This window comes from Aaosphaeria arxii (assembly GCF_010015735.1).
Source record: "Aaosphaeria arxii CBS 175.79 unplaced genomic scaffold BU24scaffold_9, whole genome shotgun sequence".
NCBI lineage: Eukaryota > Fungi > Ascomycota > Dothideomycetes > Pleosporales > Aaosphaeria > Aaosphaeria arxii.
In genome coordinates this window covers 545,054-562,079 of record NW_022983482.1, presented here as the reverse complement: position 1 = coordinate 562,079, position 17,026 = coordinate 545,054, and the positions used below count along the sequence as shown (strand labels likewise).

The 17,026-nt window shown below is 48.2% G+C and overlaps 7 protein-coding genes across 7 annotated transcripts; 3 read left to right on the top strand and 4 right to left on the bottom strand.

Annotated features, from left to right (window-relative positions):
* Nucleotides 1-701: 701 nt before the first annotated feature.
* Nucleotides 702-2,386, bottom strand: BU24DRAFT_280627 (uncharacterized protein). Its single transcript, XM_033522708.1, has 2 exons — nucleotides 2,014-2,386; nucleotides 702-1,704 (listed from the first exon to the last, which is right to left on the bottom strand). The coding sequence occupies exons 1-2, from the start codon at nucleotides 2,117-2,119 to the stop codon at nucleotides 887-889; spliced, it is 924 nt and encodes a 307-aa protein (XP_033379753.1). The 5' UTR covers nucleotides 2,120-2,386; the 3' UTR covers nucleotides 702-886.
* Nucleotides 2,387-2,793: 407 nt separating this feature from the next.
* BU24DRAFT_426497 (acid protease) lies at nucleotides 2,794-5,130 on the top strand. Its single transcript, XM_033528984.1, has 3 exons — nucleotides 2,794-3,224; nucleotides 3,279-3,790; nucleotides 3,916-5,130. The coding sequence occupies exons 1-3, from the start codon at nucleotides 3,046-3,048 to the stop codon at nucleotides 5,109-5,111; spliced, it is 1,887 nt and encodes a 628-aa protein (XP_033379752.1). The 5' UTR covers nucleotides 2,794-3,045; the 3' UTR covers nucleotides 5,112-5,130.
* Nucleotides 5,131-5,711: 581 nt separating this feature from the next.
* Nucleotides 5,712-7,421, top strand: BU24DRAFT_280610 (uncharacterized protein). Its single transcript, XM_033522706.1, has one exon. It carries the CDS (start codon nucleotides 5,983-5,985, stop codon nucleotides 7,015-7,017), a length of 1,035 nt encoding a protein of 344 aa, XP_033379751.1. The 5' UTR covers nucleotides 5,712-5,982; the 3' UTR covers nucleotides 7,018-7,421.
* Nucleotides 7,266-8,480, top strand: BU24DRAFT_280615 (uncharacterized protein). The gene is made up of 2 exons (XM_033522707.1): nucleotides 7,266-7,789; nucleotides 7,842-8,480. The coding sequence occupies exons 1-2, from the start codon at nucleotides 7,712-7,714 to the stop codon at nucleotides 8,259-8,261; spliced, it is 498 nt and encodes a 165-aa protein (XP_033379750.1). The 5' UTR covers nucleotides 7,266-7,711; the 3' UTR covers nucleotides 8,262-8,480.
* An 874-nt stretch (nucleotides 8,481-9,354) lies between these two features.
* On the bottom strand, nucleotides 9,355-11,767 carry BU24DRAFT_397910 (fungal trichothecene efflux pump). The gene is made up of 3 exons (XM_033525364.1): nucleotides 10,827-11,767; nucleotides 10,059-10,766; nucleotides 9,355-9,999 (listed from the first exon to the last, which is right to left on the bottom strand). The coding sequence occupies exons 1-3, from the start codon at nucleotides 11,500-11,502 to the stop codon at nucleotides 9,521-9,523; spliced, it is 1,863 nt and encodes a 620-aa protein (XP_033379749.1). The 5' UTR covers nucleotides 11,503-11,767; the 3' UTR covers nucleotides 9,355-9,520.
* An 826-nt stretch (nucleotides 11,768-12,593) lies between these two features.
* Nucleotides 12,594-13,529, bottom strand: BU24DRAFT_435871 (uncharacterized protein; the record flags this gene model as incomplete). The annotated part of the gene is made up of 3 exons (XM_033530125.1): nucleotides 12,594-13,140; nucleotides 13,189-13,308; nucleotides 13,360-13,529. 3 exons carry the CDS (start codon nucleotides 13,527-13,529, stop codon nucleotides 12,594-12,596), a joined length of 837 nt encoding a protein of 278 aa, XP_033379748.1.
* Nucleotides 13,530-15,775: 2,246 nt separating this feature from the next.
* On the bottom strand, nucleotides 15,776-16,969 carry BU24DRAFT_397906 (NAD(P)-binding protein). The gene is made up of 4 exons (XM_033525363.1): nucleotides 16,558-16,969; nucleotides 16,272-16,501; nucleotides 16,110-16,211; nucleotides 15,776-16,052 (listed from the first exon to the last, which is right to left on the bottom strand). Exons 1-4 carry the CDS (start codon nucleotides 16,827-16,829, stop codon nucleotides 15,853-15,855), a joined length of 804 nt encoding a protein of 267 aa, XP_033379747.1. The 5' UTR covers nucleotides 16,830-16,969; the 3' UTR covers nucleotides 15,776-15,852.
* Nucleotides 16,970-17,026: the final 57 nt, after the last annotated feature.

Below are 17,026 nucleotides of genomic sequence, written 5' to 3'. Positions count from 1 at the left end.
AGGCTGTTTAATCATAGTCCGCGTAGTTGGTGCCGGTCCTGCTGTTGATGGTGCCAATGTCGGAGTAATCTGGCCCGGTACTGCTGTAGAAGGCACAAGGACACTGTTCGGTCGGAGTGTTCGTGGAGGATCATAGAACCCTCCATTAGTGTTGGGTGTACATGTTCTCCAGCCAGGGCGAAGTTGTTTGACTCGCTCTGGGATGGCAATAACTGGGTGGCATGGATCACCTGCGTCACTCAGATATGGTGCGCTTGAGGCCCAAAAATATCCGGGTAGGGTGGAACAGTCCTGAGCTACATCAGAAAGTGAGAGCTGCCGAGGTGGTGGAAATCGGGAAACCGATGCTGTCGTCACTCCTATCTTATCTCTAGTGAGAACACAAGTGGTTACCAGGACCTGGGGTACGATTGTGGTGATTTCGGACAGATCAAATCCCATGGTCAGATCAAAAATCGGATCTTCTACCTGGCCGCAGGAGTCAACTGCCCCTAAGCTTGTAAAAATGAGGTAAACACTTGGAGAAACAAATGTAAAACCTTTCTCGTCCACGTAAACTCTTGACACATCTGTTTGGTTTCCCGCTAATGCTGTGGCAATATCTGGTGGCAGAGTTGTGGTGGTAGGAGAGGACTCTGTAGATGCATCGGGCCAGAAAAACATATCTGAGGATCAAGTCAACACTTCATGATAGAAAAATCGGAGAATCTCATGCTGTTTTCGGTTGAAGATCGCGGGAATTACGACCCAGTCACACATAAACGCAAAGTCACATACCAATTGTCGCTGCCCGCAAGGTACATCTGTCACAGCAGGGAGCCTTCGCACTGACGACTTGGCCAACATTCATCCTTGCTTGGCCCGTCAGTCATTCCAGGGAAGAGAATCATTTAAGGACAGGTGACTTACCTGTGACTGTAGTAGCCCAGTAGCTTTGGGCTGTTATTGGAGCAGTGTAATATGTTTTACCATCTGAAATATATTCGGTGGTTGCCCCGCGCATTCCTGACCAGAATGTCCGGGTGATAGTTGTGCTCAGCATTGGGGGATTTGCAAAGAAATCCGATACACTCCAGTCCATAGTCAGATCACAATATGAGCGAAGACATGTATTAGCCATCGCGGAGTGGCCTGCATGTTCACCGAACGAGCGGGCCTCCTCGCAAGCGTCACTAAATGTTGTCCAAGACTGTGGTAAGTCTGCGGGATAAGTCGTTGGACATTCTCCATTGGATGTGAATGGAAGATCGAAGGAGTGAGATGACTTAGTAGTGAGTTGGAATGAACGTGTATCATTCAAAGATGACGGCACACTTGTTCCTTGAGCCAAGGTCGGTGACGATGTTGCATTGACTGACACTAAGTACGAAGTGGTATGATTCTGGCTTGTCGAAGACAGTGAGCCGCCGTCTGATGAGACCAATGCATTTGCGTTGGCAAACTCTGAAGATGAAGTTGCTTGATCGATAGGAAGTGTTGACGTGCCATTATCTGAGGCTACCAACGAACTTGTGCCGACAATGACCTCTGATGGAGTCTCTTTGTTCAAGAGTAGCGATGATGTTAGGTATGTTGTTGTCTCGGTAGAACGGGTCGAACGAGAAGTGATATGATCAGAATTCGTTATGTGATCGGTAGGGGTTGTGTACTCAGAAGACGTTGACGATATGCTCGTGGTAGAGTTTATTGTGAAATTCGATAACACTACGTCTATATGTCAGCACAAAATCCTCTACCCGATTTGCTCTTCCCGGAATAGAACTGCATCGTTTTGAATGCACGTAAGCGGTTCTAGGAGAATATGATCTTCGAGTGAACCGTTTCATCTGATACTAATCATCCGACCGAGAAAGACCATGAGAGAGCAGGATCACATCGCGGCGTTTACAAGTGCCCTTTTCCTCGGACCGCTACTCGACTGCATGCAAGTACATAGGACTAGTCGAATTTTCTCGTGTTTCCCCAACACAAGCCCACAACACACCAGCAGCAATTAGAACGTAGCGCACGTACCTGGGTCAAGTAGACTTCCCTGTCGAGGAAGTTTGTGTGCATCTGTGCATGATGGAAACAGGACGCTCAAAACAAATGCATAAGCATACAAAGCCATCACAACCATTGTATCACCTCTCGTGAGGCAAGAATAGTACAATTGCACCTCAATAATCTAAGAAAAAGCCCGTGGAGCCATAGTTAAGCGGGGACGCTTGCCGTTGAATAGCATATTCCTCCACGTGCGTCCGTTGACGGATTCTTCCGGCTTCGTACGTTGGAGGTGTGGCCAAACGCCATTTGTTTGTGGCAACGACAAGGCGGGCCATTCCAATGTTCCCGAGGCTTGCTCATCAGGAAGCATGTTACCTCGATGTGAATAAAAACATCGATGAGTGGGATAGTTTAGCATGTTTGACATGGTACAGAGTGTCGGTAAGAAGTAGATGCAGGGACTGCCTTACCACATGCAGAATGGTCAAGTCCACTATATCGATGGCGTTGCTTATTGAGCAGAAATTATCCTTAGTCTCCATGAGACAGGCTCTTGGCCGCTTTTCTAGACCACAACAGCCTCAAGTTGCTTGACCTGCTTTTGGGGTGAAGCGTCCATGTCCCCGGGCATTGTGGGCATGTGGGTGTGGACAATGTCAGATTGGCTTTGACTTTCGTCTTACCGAACCGCCTCACCACCTTGTTCAGGATAAGATGCACCTCCGCCATCATCGCTGTCTAGTTGCAATGCAACCCCATTTGCTGCACATGTCCAACAGCTGGAGGTGAACATCAGTTTGGCAGAATGACAAATCGTGTAACGGCTTACCTCATGACAGATGTTGATGCAAGGCCTCCCGTGTCCATGCTTGCGGCTTGCCGTGCGATAAAGTATGAGTATGCAATTGTTTAGCTAGCGATATCCGCCAGACATCCTACCGATAGCCCCACTATGGCTGGCAAGGGCCCAGAGGTTTTATCCATCACATCTATTCATTGCAAAAATCACAACCTGTCGCAAAAACCCCTTCACAAAACGCTGTATGTGGATCTTAGGACATGTTCAGTTCCACGCTTGATGCCGTGGTGACGATACTGGCACTCCTTCCCCACGGGGCAGCGTCTGCGGTAATCGCCAATAAAGAATCACACGTTCCCAACCCCGTCCGGGCGGAGGAAATTCCCAATCTACAGCGTCGCGTAACAAATTCGACTCCGCCAGACCCAATTGTAGCCAGGTACGTGCCACCATCGAGTCAGAAATTCCAATGATCCTTTGCTGAATCATCCAGCGTATCTCAATATTGGGAAGGAAATGATGGTACTTGGTCGACGTTTGCAATACAGGTCGGCAAGCAACCACAGAACATAAGAGTGCTGCCTTCTACTGCCTCATCGTCGTCTTGGGTCGTGTACGACCAAGGCTGTCCTGCTGATGCACCAAGCAATTGTATAGACAGTCGAGGTGGAATCTTCAATCCAAACAAATCGCTCACATGGGTCCCAAACTCCATCTTTGGGCTGGGAGTTGAGACCTACTCGGATCTGGAGGTTTTTGGAGACTTTGGCTTCGATACTATGACACTAGGCTGGCAGGGTTCTGGTGGACCAACTGTCGAACATTCAATCATTGCAGGAATAGGTGACACCTCTTTCTCATGGCTCGGGACACTCGGTTTGAATCCGCGTCCCACGAATTTCTCAACGATGCCGAACAATCCTCAGGTTAGCTTCGTACAATCGTTAAAGAACCAAAATAGCATCCCCAGTGTATCATGGGCGTACACTGCTGGGGCATCATATCGTGAGTCGTTTGTAGTTTCCTTTCTATGGTACCTCAAATGTTTATGCTTGCTTTGCGTTGTACAGCTACGTGTTTCTTTTCGTGTATGAAGCTTGCGATATCGTCTCTAATCTTGATGGATGCAGGACTAAATAAGGTTTACGGCTCGCTCGTATTAGGTGGATACGATGCCTCGCGCTTCCGGGTGCCACCCAGCACCTCTTCCGATCTCTCGTTCGACCTTTACACGGACGTATCGAGAGATCTACTGGTTGGTATATCGTCCATCACAACCAGTAATACTGTTTCATCGACTTCTGAGCAGCAACTGCTCCAGGACGGGATATATGCGTTCATCGACTCCACACTCCCTCATCTTCGGCTTCCTGTGGCCATATGCAAGGCCTTCGAGGCTGCATTCGGTCTCGTTTGGAATTCTACTTCGGAACTCTACATACTGAATTCCACACAGCATGACAAGCTGCTAAACCTAAACCCTTCTGTCAGTTTCACACTGTCTCCCACCCTTCCGGCTGCCTCTCTCAATGAATCTGTTACGATAACTCTACCATATGCTGCGTTCGACCTCAACACGTCCTGGCCTCATGCAGCGTCATCTTCCTACTATTTCCCACTGAAGCAGGCCGCAAATAACGACCAAATCGTTTTAGGCCGAGCATTTTTGCAGGAAGCATATCTGATTGCCGATTATGAACGCCAGAATTTCTCAATTTGGCCATGTACCTGGGAAGAGAATACGATCAAGGCTGAAATCATCGCGATTGATTCGCTTGATGCTGTCAAGGATCCTGCGCCAACACCGATCAAGACAAATACGAGCCTCAAACCAGGAGTCATTGCAGGAATAGCTGTGGGTGCAGCGGCTTTAGTAATAGGCTCGCTACTTGCTGCATTCATCTGGTGGCGAAGAAGACAACGGCCTCCCGTTGTTGAAGTCAAAACTGGACCTTTTACAGATGACTCTGCAGCGTCTTCTCCTATCTCTCCGACTTCATTCGATAAGGTTTTCGACGACGCCCAAGAGCTGGGTTCGGAACCTCGACACGAAATGGCTGGCCACCACAAATACGGCCCATTCGAAGCGCCGCATCGTCCCAAATTCGAGATGGAGGGTGCAGGTATGCCCCAGGAAGTAGGAGGGGAAGCGAGGAGTGTGCATGAGCTACCTGGAAATACACATTTCCTGCCTCGAATACGAATCCAGGCACCCCCTACGGAGGTTTCAATGGCGTCTAATGCCAGGTCCATGTCACCGGTGCCGGCACTCGGAGGAAATAAAGACAGGAAAAGCAGTATATGCATTGAGCAGCATGAGCTATGAGTATGATTTTTAATGAGCGTTATGTACTTGAATGTAGTTACGAGTTATGTCATTGAATAAGATTAAGTCCATGGACTTCTCTCGCCCATATGCAAACCAAGAAAGTGGTTAACGCCATTAGAAGCTGCTCTTGTCGCAGTGGACTCTATCATTTTCTAAAGCGTCGCATAGCGATGTAACGGTCTACACAGACGCCATGAATTTAGATGCTGATGTCGCACAGCATGTGTTCGGAAATCTGAGTAGAAATGCATGCAGCAGAGCCATGCAAAGGAGCTTGTAGAGCTATTTTTAGATGCTAATCGGTCTTACCTGCTTCTGATCTGAGAGGTGACCCTGCTCGTGCTCGAACTATGCCTTGGTCAATATGGCGCCATGTGGATGGTGAGTTTACAAAGTGGGAATGAGATGTTCGTATTCGGATTGCACCGAAGAAATGAACTCCTGCTATGTCCATTAGTTCCGAGTGCTCTGAAATACCTCCGTGTCTGCATTTCCCTGCCCCTTATTGGCGGAACATGTTGATGCCATCGAAAGGAAGCTGACCAGCCATTGGCGAGAAGTGGGGCATGCAACAGGGCAAGGCACGGTCAAGTTCCAGAACTTCCAGCACCTCTCACAATTTCAGAAGCTCCGATCGGTTAATATTCAACTTCTTCAAGTCCAAATTCTGATGAACGTAGGGACAGCGTATCAAGTTATCTTGAGTCTGGGGATCGTATTGCCTCACAATAATCCAATCCTTATCGATAGGGAAGCGATCTACTAGACTTTGACCCCGGGAAAAGGCGCACCACTCCCCCCTACTCATCCAACAACAAACTCGATTTATTCCTCCGCCAGCAACATTCAATCCAGTAATCCAGAAGAGATGGCACCACCGAAGTCTAGACCAGCCAAGAAAACTGGGAAGAAAACGGCTAAGGAACTCCGTGGGGAGCACGAACCCCAATCAATCATTCCTGTCGACCTGCAGCAACTACTTCTTAACGTTTTCAAAAACTCTTTCGTGGAGAGGCTGGGTGCCGATTTCAAGCCTCTGCTTCAAGAAGTCAAAGGACATCTTTACAATCGGGATTTTCTCACTGCTTTTGGCCGGAATGACTACCTCGAAGTTTACGCTGCCCGATGGAGCCCATCCCGAGCACTGGGATATCTCGACATCTTCGCTAGTCTGAACGACCTAAATCTGTCCACTCCTTCTGTAAACCAGCAAGAAGACCGAAGAGAGATTGTGTGTATTGGGGGCGGAGCCGGTGCCGAGATTGTTGCGTTGGGTGGCTACCTGGCCTACTTACAGAGGACCAACCAAATGCCGTCGCCTCAACCTCAGATGAACATTAAATCAATAGATATTGCAGACTGGGCAATAGTTGGAGACAAACTACACCAGCATTTGACGACTGCTCCTCCCATATCACAGTACGCATCTGCGTCTGCGAAGGCCTCCAACGTACCGCTCCTGGATTCCGACTTACTGAATGTCTCGTTTAAACATGCCGATGTACTGAACCTGGATGCATCTACTCTACGTCCTCTTTTCCAGGGGGTGAAGCTTGTCACAATCATGTTCACACTCAACGAACTCTATTCGACTTCCCTGGCCCTAACGCAAAAGTTCTTGCTCAATTTGACTGAATGCCTAGACGAAGGAGCTCAACTATTGGTTGTTGACAGCCCAGGCAGCTACTCCACTGTCACACTGAACGGTGCAGAGAAGAAGTACCCGATGAAGTGGCTACTTGATCACACACTGTTGAAGCAAGGCCCGAAAGGCGAGGAACCACCATGGACGAAAGTAATCGAAGACGAATCGAGATGGTTCAGACTCCAGACTGAGCTGAACTATCCAATAGAGCTTGAGAATATGCGTTCCCAATTGCATCTTTATTCACGTTCGACGTAATGCCACTACAGATACTATTCACAATCGCTCCAGCAAGTGCTAGAAACAGTCATCAAGCCCACATTTGAATATGCAAGAGTCCAAATCAGAGCTGGAAAGCCGATGTCAGACAGGGGTATATCGCAATTGGGGTTTGTTGAATGGTTCAGCCCTGTAATTGTTGGCGCAGCGTAGGCGTTCGCATACGGCACGAGTTTCCCAACCACAACTACTTATTCCTTTGTGGAATCCAGAATTGGTCTCGAAGAACCTGGGCTGACCTTCTCATGCCACAATAAAATCCTTTTCGACCGTTTGGCCAGTCTGGAAAAAGTGCGTTCAGCCGAAGTCGAGGGAGCGCTTAGGTGCTCGCGTCGGGTGGCCAATGAGCATCGAGAATTGGCTTTCACAGATAGAAGCCCTACGCCACCATAGCCAACCAACTGTCAATTCTCGACATCGAATGGAGATCTACAAAAACATCGGTGTGCTCTAATCCCCCACTAACAATAATAATTAAAAATCACCAATTCCGCGTGCGGCGCGGTCAACGGCGGGGTGTTGATATACCTGGGTTCCTTGCCCTCTTCCCCTTTCCCCCTCCTTCGAGTCTTTCCCACAACATTTGGATTTGGTCAACTTTTGTACTTGGTCAATAACTTCGTTATTCATTCCAAGGTTATCGATTGTTTGGATCAATTTGTTAGGCGTCGCGATGGCGCACTCATCATATAGTTTGGCGAACTCGTCAACTATGCGAACAGTGTACAGATCCTCGACGCAGTCGGCCAACGTGAGTGTAGTAATTCGATTACATGACACCAGTTGTCTAATGTTGCTTGTAGTCATCGGCCATCACATCGCATCCAGTGGTTGCCACAACTAGTCTGCAAGCTTCGCCAACGACCAGCGGACTTTTAATCAGTGAATCAAGCCCACCTGTTCGAGCCAACGATTCGAGCAGTAGATTGTCTTCAAGCCATGGATTCAGTACACTTGCAATTGTTGGTGTATTAGCTGGGACAGCCTTCCTCCTCCTTTGCGTCCTAATCATTGCATTGCTGTTGCGGAGACATAAGAGAAAGGAATATAAGAAGATGTTGGAGAGAAATACAAGCAGCAAGACCAATAGCCCGAGTTTATCAAATGGCAGCATGAAAGGCATAGTGGTCACAAAAAGTGTGGAAAGCAAGGTTGTGCCGGTCCAACTCGAGGATCTTGAGGCGAAATCAAATCGATTCAGTGCCCAGAAGATCCCCAGATGATTACATCCGAACAATCTGGACCAAACTACACGACCTAGAAAATAGCAGTTCGATGGGATGCATTCCATTAACTATTCGCTTATCGCCAGCGCTGTTTTCCGAAAGTTACACGCGCCGATAATCAGTCTGGTGGAAAAGACGACGAAGTCCCTGCAGTACTATTTATCAAGTGGCACCTGCGCCTATCTGAATGTTAGCCGCAAACTCTCACACCACAGAGTGATCGCATATGTTGGCTCACGGTGTTTGTGGTTTCCGCAACTTCGCTTCCACTTGCTCCACCACTGCGCCACGGCTTATCCCTCACGTACTCGCCCTTCTCATTCATCTGCGTCGGCATGGGAGGCGAAACGGCGCTCTCGTGTAAGACATGTTCGTCGTGGGCGGCGGCCTCGGAGGTGCTCTTACTCTTCCTCTTCAAGAATGGAGGAAAGCACATTGTAGTGAATGGACAGATCGCAAGGTCCAACAGTTGGTATCTTTGGGAAACAGGAGTTATGTTTTTCTCGAAGAGTTCTTTGGCGGGGTATCTTGTCGAGATATATCGTTAATAATTATGTTTTGCTGGTTCGATCGATGGAGATCTCCGCGCCTGGGGAGTGGGGAGGAATGGAATGTCGGTGTAATGTTACGGCGCATTCCTGAGCGGAAGGGAGCATTTCGACAGCGATGGACTGGCTATTGGATCGTTTCCTTGGCTAATCAGCAGTCAGTAATATCTTTCTGAAATTAGCATTGTCAAAATAGAGCCTACGTGATGTCATTGTTTGATTGTTTGTCCCGATGTAGCGCAGCTATGTCGAAGAGATTAAACTATTTTATTGCTTCTTATTAGGTCATTGTAGACACATTTCAGAATGAAACTCGACTGGATACAATTAGAAAGTCTTCTCTGTTAGTAGAAAAAAGCTTTGAACGAAAACAAATCTAGGCGTGCGGTTTCTGTGTGAAAGGGTGACTTAAATCAACTATAGCGCATGGGCTCGAACTTTCAGGACATATCCTGTTATTAGATCGCGTAGTACATGTTGCCTTGTGCACTTCACAGGTCCTCTTCAAGCAAAAGTAGATTATTCAGCAGTGACTGAGATAGCCACAATTCAGTATTAGAATTAACGATAGTAAATGTAGGTATAATGGTGTGGTATCTAATGACTATGACGGGTGCCATGAATATACAGTAGTAGGGTTTCTGGTAACCTCGCAGATAGTGAACGATCATGCCTATAGCAGTGGTATGGCAGGCCTTCTGAGCCAGCCTACGCAACCGCCTTTTCGTGCTCAGGCTCACTCACACTGTTGTCCCTAAGGACCTGAATATCGACCTTCTCAAGTGGATCGGTGTTGGCCTCCGCCTTGTGGTACAATTGACGGCTAACGTGCTCAGTTAGGTATTGATCGAAGTCCCTGAGGCAAACAGAAGCAATAATAGCCACGCCTCCCAAAGCAACGGCGAAGTAGTAGACGTAGGCATAGGATCTCGAGTATGCGGTCGAGACGGCAATGTTGGTGGCGCGGAGGATGGCCTCGTTCATTCCGGGGACAGCTTGAAGAGCGGACTGGGTGCCTGCTGCAACGGCGGTCATGAGGTCGGACAGAGAGGAGGATGGAAGGCCGGCGGAGACAACGGCATCTGGTACGGTGGATGCGAGGTATCCGGGGACCTTGTTGACATAGACGGCGATGAAAGCTGCGGTGAAGATGGAACCGAAAATGGTGCGGGATGCGGAGATAACAGCTAAAGACATGGTTAGTTTGAGTTATTACCAAATGAATGGAATAGAAAAGGAATCTTACAGAAGGCAACACCAAGATCTTGGTCTGAGACAACGTACTGCACAATGATAGCAGCAATTACCTCACCCCATCCAATGGTAAGGCCACCCAGAAAGCTAAAAGCAATGGCTTGACCCTTCTTGTCGACTGTGATGCTGGCCATGGCACCAAGGAAGGCAGTCATCCAAATGCTTGAGACGATGATCTGGTAGCGGATATGCTTGATATAGTGCATCAAGGGGCCGAGCAAAACGATACCTCCCCACAATCCGAACGCCGCAGTCGTAGACAGCCAAGCGGACTCCTCCCACGAGGACACCGTAGAGCCGAAAATGTAGGACACTTGCTGAGGCCACATGATGAAAAGCGCAATGTTCATAATACCATAAGTGGCAGAGATAATTTCTAGGCAAGTGAATCCGCGAAGATCACGGAAGAATCGCATGGGGATAATTGGCTGAGCCGGCGTAAGGAATACCTCATAGAGAATGAAGGAGACCGAGGCGACAGCTCCCGATATGAGAAGTCCAAGGATTTTGGGTGAAGACCAGGGTTGGGCTGGCCCACCCCATGAGATACCAAGCAAAAAGAGCGCCAGGCCAGCCGTGAGAAGGAAGACTCCAATGAAGTCGATCTTCTTCAACTCGTCGATCTTGCTAGATTTCTTGCCATGAAGTTGTACGTACGATGGTGGGTGGTAGAAGAAGAACCATAGGAGAGAACCAGGAACTATGAATTGGCGATGAGTTACTGCCTACAAATATGTGATGTGGAGCGGCTGGGACTTACCTTGCATCATGATGAAGATGTAATAGATCCATCTCCAACTAGCTACAACTGCTAGCCGTAAACCGATATAAGCACCGAAGCCAGTTGCAATGACGTTTGGCACAACGACGATTGCCGTTCCAATGTATTTCTCCTTGTTGCTCATGAGTTCACCAGCAAGGAGAGGATACGATGCTGGAACACCAGAAGCAATACCCATCAGGACTTGAGCACCAATCAGGGTCTCGATAGACTGCGCAGTGGCTGCAACAATCGCACCGATGATTGCGAGGACACATGAGCCCAAAGCGAATCCTCTTCGACCGAATCTATCTGAGAGACGGCCGAATAAGAGTAGAGAAATGGGCTGTGAGATCGTCCACACTGTTGGTACAAGAGCCGTGTTGACACTTGGTCCAATATCTTGAAGAATGGCAGTGCTGAGAACAGCAGCGGTGGCTTGGAATTGGAAGTAGGTTGCCACCACAATGATAGCTGTGCCCGCGAAGCTCCCAATCACTCTTGGACTTTTGAAGTAATCAGAAGGAAGACGTGATTTCTCGGTGGCTAAGGCCTGAGAGCGAATCTTGTCAGCTTCCTCTGAGTTCAGCGACGCCGCACTGGAACCCTTGGAAACGTCCTTAGGAACCTCATCACTGGCCTTAGGGGCCACGGTATCGACTGCAGCGTCAGCCATGGCTGGAAGAAAGAGTGAGGAATGGAAGTAGCAAGGAAGGAGCCCTATTGTCGAGGACTGGACAAACCACAAGGAAGTTGACGACCTGCGGCCTATAACCAAGTACTGGGGAATGGATGCTTTTCATGTTGCCAGGCACATAAATGTTTCGAACGGAATAGTTCTGCAGCAAGGTAGAACTGACTCGCCCTGCTTCGACAGCAGGAGCTAGACTCAATAATCACCTTGTACATACATACGACGGCGAGTATCATTTCGATAAAGCGGCGAAAGGGTGTTGGAGTAGCTATGATAGTCGAATGACTCCCGTCATTTGAGAAATGATCCACTCCTGAGTCCTGTCATTGCCAATCGTGTTGTCCGAGCGCTCGTCTGCCCGCAGGTTTGCGCGTCCACCAAATTGACACCAATGCATGTATTCGACAGGCAGGCGGCAATAGACTTCCGCTTCAAGCCAGCACGCGCCGTGCCCGCGAGCCGATCCTACGGCACTTGGGGATAGTCAAACATGCTCTCCTGTACACCCCTGTACAGCGATCGGCACTGCGGAGAATTGGGTGCATGTTAAACGCATGGGCCATCAGCAGGGTTCAAATTGGTTGAGACAGCACCCCTCGGATTCCTTCCCCCGTTAGTTCACTCCTTTCAGATATCAATGTAATCCTTTTGACCACTTGGCGTATCTAGAGCCCAATTCTCACAGCCTTCGGTACCTACTACTGACAGTGTATGGCAAATCTTTAGTAACTATGAGGCCATTTTCGTACGAGTAGTCATACCAGGATTGGCGTCTTGTACTACACTGTAAAGGGCAACACATAGGACAGTCACTGGGATGGTACTAAGCTGATAGCGAGCGAGATAATTGAGCCACTTGGTTGGGCTCCTGTTTGATTCTTTACGGTTTGATCATTCTGGATATGTACTCGGTAGTCATGATAAGAGTGTTCAGTAATAACACATCATATCCAGTTCTAGGACCTGCTAGGTGTGGGTGCTATGTTTGGCATGGTTCTTCTCAGGCTGGATAATAGCCAGTGCGATAGGTGGTATCGAGGAACGGCAACTTTCATACACAGCATACCAGACACTCACTGGTCGTTGTGTTTAATATGAATTTCCACTTGATGTCCGACCATGATGCCGTTGGATGGAACCCCTTGTGGTTCGGTGACAATGTTCTTTTGACTGTGATCATCGCGATCATCCAGAGATGAGTCGCTGCCGGCCATTGTTGTTCCGCCATACACGCGAGTTTCAGTGCCCTTCTGACTGCCCATCTTTGATTTTGTATGTCGGCTCGATATTCCCTCTCCTAGCTCCAGGTATTGATCAGTCGACTTTTGTTGCTTGCTGCGTTTATCGCTTCGGATGGTACTGCGCATAGAAAGGACTTTCTCAAGTAGTGGTCGTAATGCTGGCAAGTTTCCAACAATAACTCCCAGACCAATCTCGGTTTGTGCCCAGGCGGCAACATCCATCGCGTTGTGTAGAAAGTTTTCCGTGGAACTGAGATTCACTGTCACAGATAATCGCACAAGAGGGCCGACCGATGTGAATATTCCAAGACCAAGGAGTGCGACCACAGACATTTTGATTCGTTTGTCCATTTGAACTTTCCATAGTAACGGAATCGGACTAATACATCGGTTAGCAAGGCAATACAATCGAAGAGACTCCACTTACATCAAGGCACAGAACCAATCCGTAACGATGGACACTGCGGAAAGAGCGAAACTGAAGCCAGTGATGTTACTCTGAGCCTTGCAGTGGCCGCCTTCAATTTTTGTAGGCTTCCAATTCATTCTGGTATTGTCAGTGTGATTCGATGGGGGCGTGGGCCTGTGGGCTTCTTACGCTATCGGGTCGCAATGAAAGAATTCGTAGATTGTGGTCGAAACCATGACAATGAACACAGATGCCATGGCAAAGTAGATTGAAATCACGTATACTTTCTGTTTGTTGGCTATTCGCAAGAGCGTGAAGCACACTGCCCACTTGATGGGGACAGCTGCTAGGCACCACATCGTTTGCATAATGAACCACCACTAGGTTTCCAGTCAGCAAATGCTTTAGTCTGTGATACAGCTGTTGTTCAACTTACAAACATGGCTGTTTCTCGTTGAGATTCAGTCAGTTGGGCGTCAGTGAGGCCTCCTCCTGTGAATGCGATTCCTAACATCCCAACTGTGGTAATTCCGTAGAGCGGCTACGTCGTCTTAGTAGACTCCTAACACTTCTGTTGGGTTGATACTCACAATTGCCGCGAGCATACTCCAATCATCCGGACCCCATGCTTTCCGGGAGAGACGCACATAAAATCGAAGCGCCCAGGTTAAAACATCAAAGACGAGTAGAATGATTGTGCAGAGGGCAAGCCCCGGAGCTGTTGGTGCCGCCATCGCTGTCAACGAAAAAAAAAAGGAAAGCAATGCCAGCTACGATTACATCAAGGCTTCAAGCACTGGATGGCCTCGTCGAACGGTGGAGGATGGCACTATAAAACTATACACAATGGATATGGCGTCTTTGTTTTTGACGTAGATCTTCTTCTTCAAGCAAGCGACACATGGGACGTGCAGTGCTCTTCAGGGGATACTGATGGGAACTTCTTTTCACATCATCGCAAATGGAATTGTTCAGAGCCGATCGCAGCAGGTACCAGGAAACGGGCGCGCTCCATGCTGCTCAGGGTAGTTTTGGGCGTAACAGTGAACTCCTTGGGTTCCCAGCTGCACCAATGATCATCCCATAGCCGTTTGATATGAACGTTGAGCTTTCCCTAAACAGTCGGGCAGAGAAAAACCCCTATGTGCTTGTCATTCATACAGCCACGAGGTGAATGTCCATGCATCCTTGTTGCGCCGATATCTTCCGAGTATGGACTGTAAGGAGACCCTGAAAGCAGGCATGGAAGTATCATTCCGTCCTTGGTCGATGTAACGAGATAATACCTAGGCGCTAAAGAAAATGGAAGGTTAAGAGCAGCGCATATGAACGTCGTATGCAACCCCTGAGCACTACAAACCAAGGTCTCTGCGAGACCAACTACCATCAAGTATGAGTGTGGAATTATGTTGCACTACTTCTGAATAAAACGATTTTGTCAAAAATTTCACCTTGCCTCTGCATAATCTTGGTTGAAGCCGCAGTTTCGTCCCAAAATCCAAGAGGCAAGGAACACATGTGATGGACAGGGCCTGAGTAAGTATCAACTGATTCAACGTACCGTGTGGCTACCGTCTTGTCGGTTACAACCCGCTAGTGTATTGTGTAAATAATCTACTGGAAGTAAAAGTCAGTGTGCCTTTCTGAAACTCGTGGAGCCGTGCGGACGGATACTATCTCGCCCATGCTTGTGAAGGTGCTATTCCCAAAGTATGAAATTAGACAAAAGGTATGCTTCCTTTCTACCGGGATCTCCATGTATTGACTGGTGAGTCCGAAACAGGTGAAAGTGATTGGCAAGTCAAACCCTTGCAAGAGGTATAGCATTCAAAAGTGAAGCTACCGAAAGAGTGGCCGATGCACACCGCTTGATTCAAGACACAGGAAAGATGTGCATGAGCTTCTAGGCCACACTGTAGCTATGGAGTAATCAATTGATCGAAAGATGGACTTTTACTTTAATATGCCCTTCAAGTCGACACAAACTAATCTTGGTTCATTTGTATTAATACTCAGAAGTATGCTTGAAAGTTGAAACTCGTGAGGCCGAGGCTTTGCACCCATACCTAGAGAGGCTCTTCCAGAATGATCGACGGGAATAAACAAGAACTCGATATGGCCTTTTGGAAATACAGTCTGCCGAATCCCCTGCTGAACAGGATGAGACAGAAATCTCCGCTGTCAGCCGTGTCTTCAACAAGGATCATCTCCGCTAGGCGCTCCTTCGGATGAATACAATACAATAATATCCACTTGCCGATGCGGCTCGACCCTTGCGGGAAGGAAGCGCGACCCAGGCGGCTCCATTGGCCGGGGAGCGTACCTATTGGCCACTTATTAGTCTATCGTCCTTCGCCTTAGGCAAGTTTGAGCGCAATGTGGGGAATACAAGTCTTCTCATCAACGGACTTGAGCGACACTCCCTTGACGAGTCGCTCTTCTTCGTAAGTTGACAGTGCGGGCTTCAACATAACACAAATTGGTAAGGATCGACATTTACTAAGACAAATAGAACGTTGGTGCCAAAAGTGCTCTATGCGAGCTTGATCTGCCTTGTTGCTTATCTCGGCTTGAGCACTAGGAGTAATCATGAGCAAGTGGAGCGAGAAAGAATACGAGAATAATGATCCAATCGTGAAAAAAAAAGTCTATTCTTGGTTATCCAAAATGCCAATCAACGAACTACTGGGCAGTCAATCCACCATCAACATTCAGGTTGATACCAGTCACCCATGCTGCGTCATCACTCGCTAGATAGACCGCTGCTCGTGCATGGTCCTTGACCTCGCCAAAACGGCCCCTGGGGAGAGCGGCAAGGACAGCGTCTCGTGCCGATGACAGTGCACCACCCAGCGCGTTGTCGAGCATCGCAGTTTGGGTGACTAGAAAATAACAGTCAGTAAATGCACACTACGTATCACAGTCAGGACAAAACTTACATCCAGGGCTGATTGAATTAGCAACAATGCCCTGTTTGGCAACGTCCAAAGCAATCGTTTTAGTCATGGCAGCAACAGCTCCCTTCGACGCGGTGTATCCAGCTGCAAATTTTAATAGATCAGTGATCTGCTGTAGCAAAATCAAACACCATGGAAACTCACTGAGTCCTGCCATGCCAATGTTGGCAACCATAGAGGCAAAGTTAACAATGCGCCCTCGAAGGCCGCTTGCATCCAGCTCTTGTTTCTTCATTTGCTGGATTGCATACTTGCAGCCCAGAAATACACCACGGGTATTTATCCTGAGATGAGCATCAAAAGCGGCCTCGTCTACTTCATCGATAGGCTGAGGGTTATTTGCTTCGGTACAGATGCCAGCGTTGTTCACGAGACTTGGAACATTAGGTGTGAGTTTTCAAACCATTTCCAAGAAAGGTATTCTACTTACATATCGAGCCTGCCGTATTCATTAACAGTCTTTGCGATCAAAGAGACCCAGTCCTCTGCCTTGCTGACATCTGTCTGAACAAAAATGGCCTTGCCACCTTTCTGTGTAATAAGTTCATGTGTGGGCACATCTTCCCCTTGTCCACTTGGACGCAAATCCGAGCAGACAATAAAAGCACCCTCTTCGTGGAACTGGGTGCATATCTCTCGGCCAATGCCCTGAGAAGAGCCTGTGACAATGGTGACTTTGTTGAGCAATCTTGGACCAGGCATTTTGACTGAAATCAAGTTGATAATTGTTTGACTTTGAAAGACCTGGTGGAAGACGGCTATAAACCCCCTTCAGTGCCCAACGCCTTTGCGAAAGTCTTGCTCGCAAAAAGATGCCACGGCTAAGGGACTGATTAGATTCCGTGACGTGTTGCAGTTCATTGCCAAATGCTGTAAAGCTTTGTTGTGCTCGACACAGC

Excerpts from the sequence above, each read along its gene's own strand:
- BU24DRAFT_280627 (XM_033522708.1), bottom strand. The coding sequence starts at position 2,119 with ATGGTTGTGATGGCTTTGTATGCTTATGCATTTGTTTTGAGCGTCCTG. Across the intron at positions 1,705-2,013 it reads GGGAAGTCTACTTGACCCAG|TGTTATCGAATTTCACAATA; the intron begins GTACGTGCGCTA and ends ATATAGACGTAG.
- BU24DRAFT_426497 (XM_033528984.1), top strand. The coding sequence starts at position 3,046 with ATGTTCAGTTCCACGCTTGATGCCGTGGTGACGATACTGGCACTCCTT. Across the intron at positions 3,225-3,278 it reads CCAGACCCAATTGTAGCCAG|CGTATCTCAATATTGGGAAG; the intron begins GTACGTGCCACC and ends TGAATCATCCAG. Across the intron at positions 3,791-3,915 it reads CACTGCTGGGGCATCATATC|GACTAAATAAGGTTTACGGC; the intron begins GTGAGTCGTTTG and ends TGATGGATGCAG.
- BU24DRAFT_280610 (XM_033522706.1), top strand. The coding sequence starts at position 5,983 with ATGGCACCACCGAAGTCTAGACCAGCCAAGAAAACTGGGAAGAAAACG.
- BU24DRAFT_280615 (XM_033522707.1), top strand. The coding sequence starts at position 7,712 with ATGGCGCACTCATCATATAGTTTGGCGAACTCGTCAACTATGCGAACA. Across the intron at positions 7,790-7,841 it reads CCTCGACGCAGTCGGCCAAC|TCATCGGCCATCACATCGCA; the intron begins GTGAGTGTAGTA and ends TGTTGCTTGTAG.
- BU24DRAFT_397910 (XM_033525364.1), bottom strand. The coding sequence starts at position 11,502 with ATGGCTGACGCTGCAGTCGATACCGTGGCCCCTAAGGCCAGTGATGAG. Across the intron at positions 10,767-10,826 it reads CATCTTCATCATGATGCAAG|TTCCTGGTTCTCTCCTATGG; the intron begins GTAAGTCCCAGC and ends GCCAATTCATAG. Across the intron at positions 10,000-10,058 it reads AGATCTTGGTGTTGCCTTCT|CTGTTATCTCCGCATCCCGC; the intron begins GTAAGATTCCTT and ends CCATGTCTTTAG.
- BU24DRAFT_397906 (XM_033525363.1), bottom strand. The coding sequence starts at position 16,829 with ATGCCTGGTCCAAGATTGCTCAACAAAGTCACCATTGTCACAGGCTCT. Across the intron at positions 16,502-16,557 it reads GAATACGGCAGGCTCGATAT|TCTCGTGAACAACGCTGGCA; the intron begins GTAAGTAGAATA and ends TAATGTTCCAAG. Across the intron at positions 16,212-16,271 it reads CATTGGCATGGCAGGACTCA|CTGGATACACCGCGTCGAAG; the intron begins GTGAGTTTCCAT and ends TAAAATTTGCAG.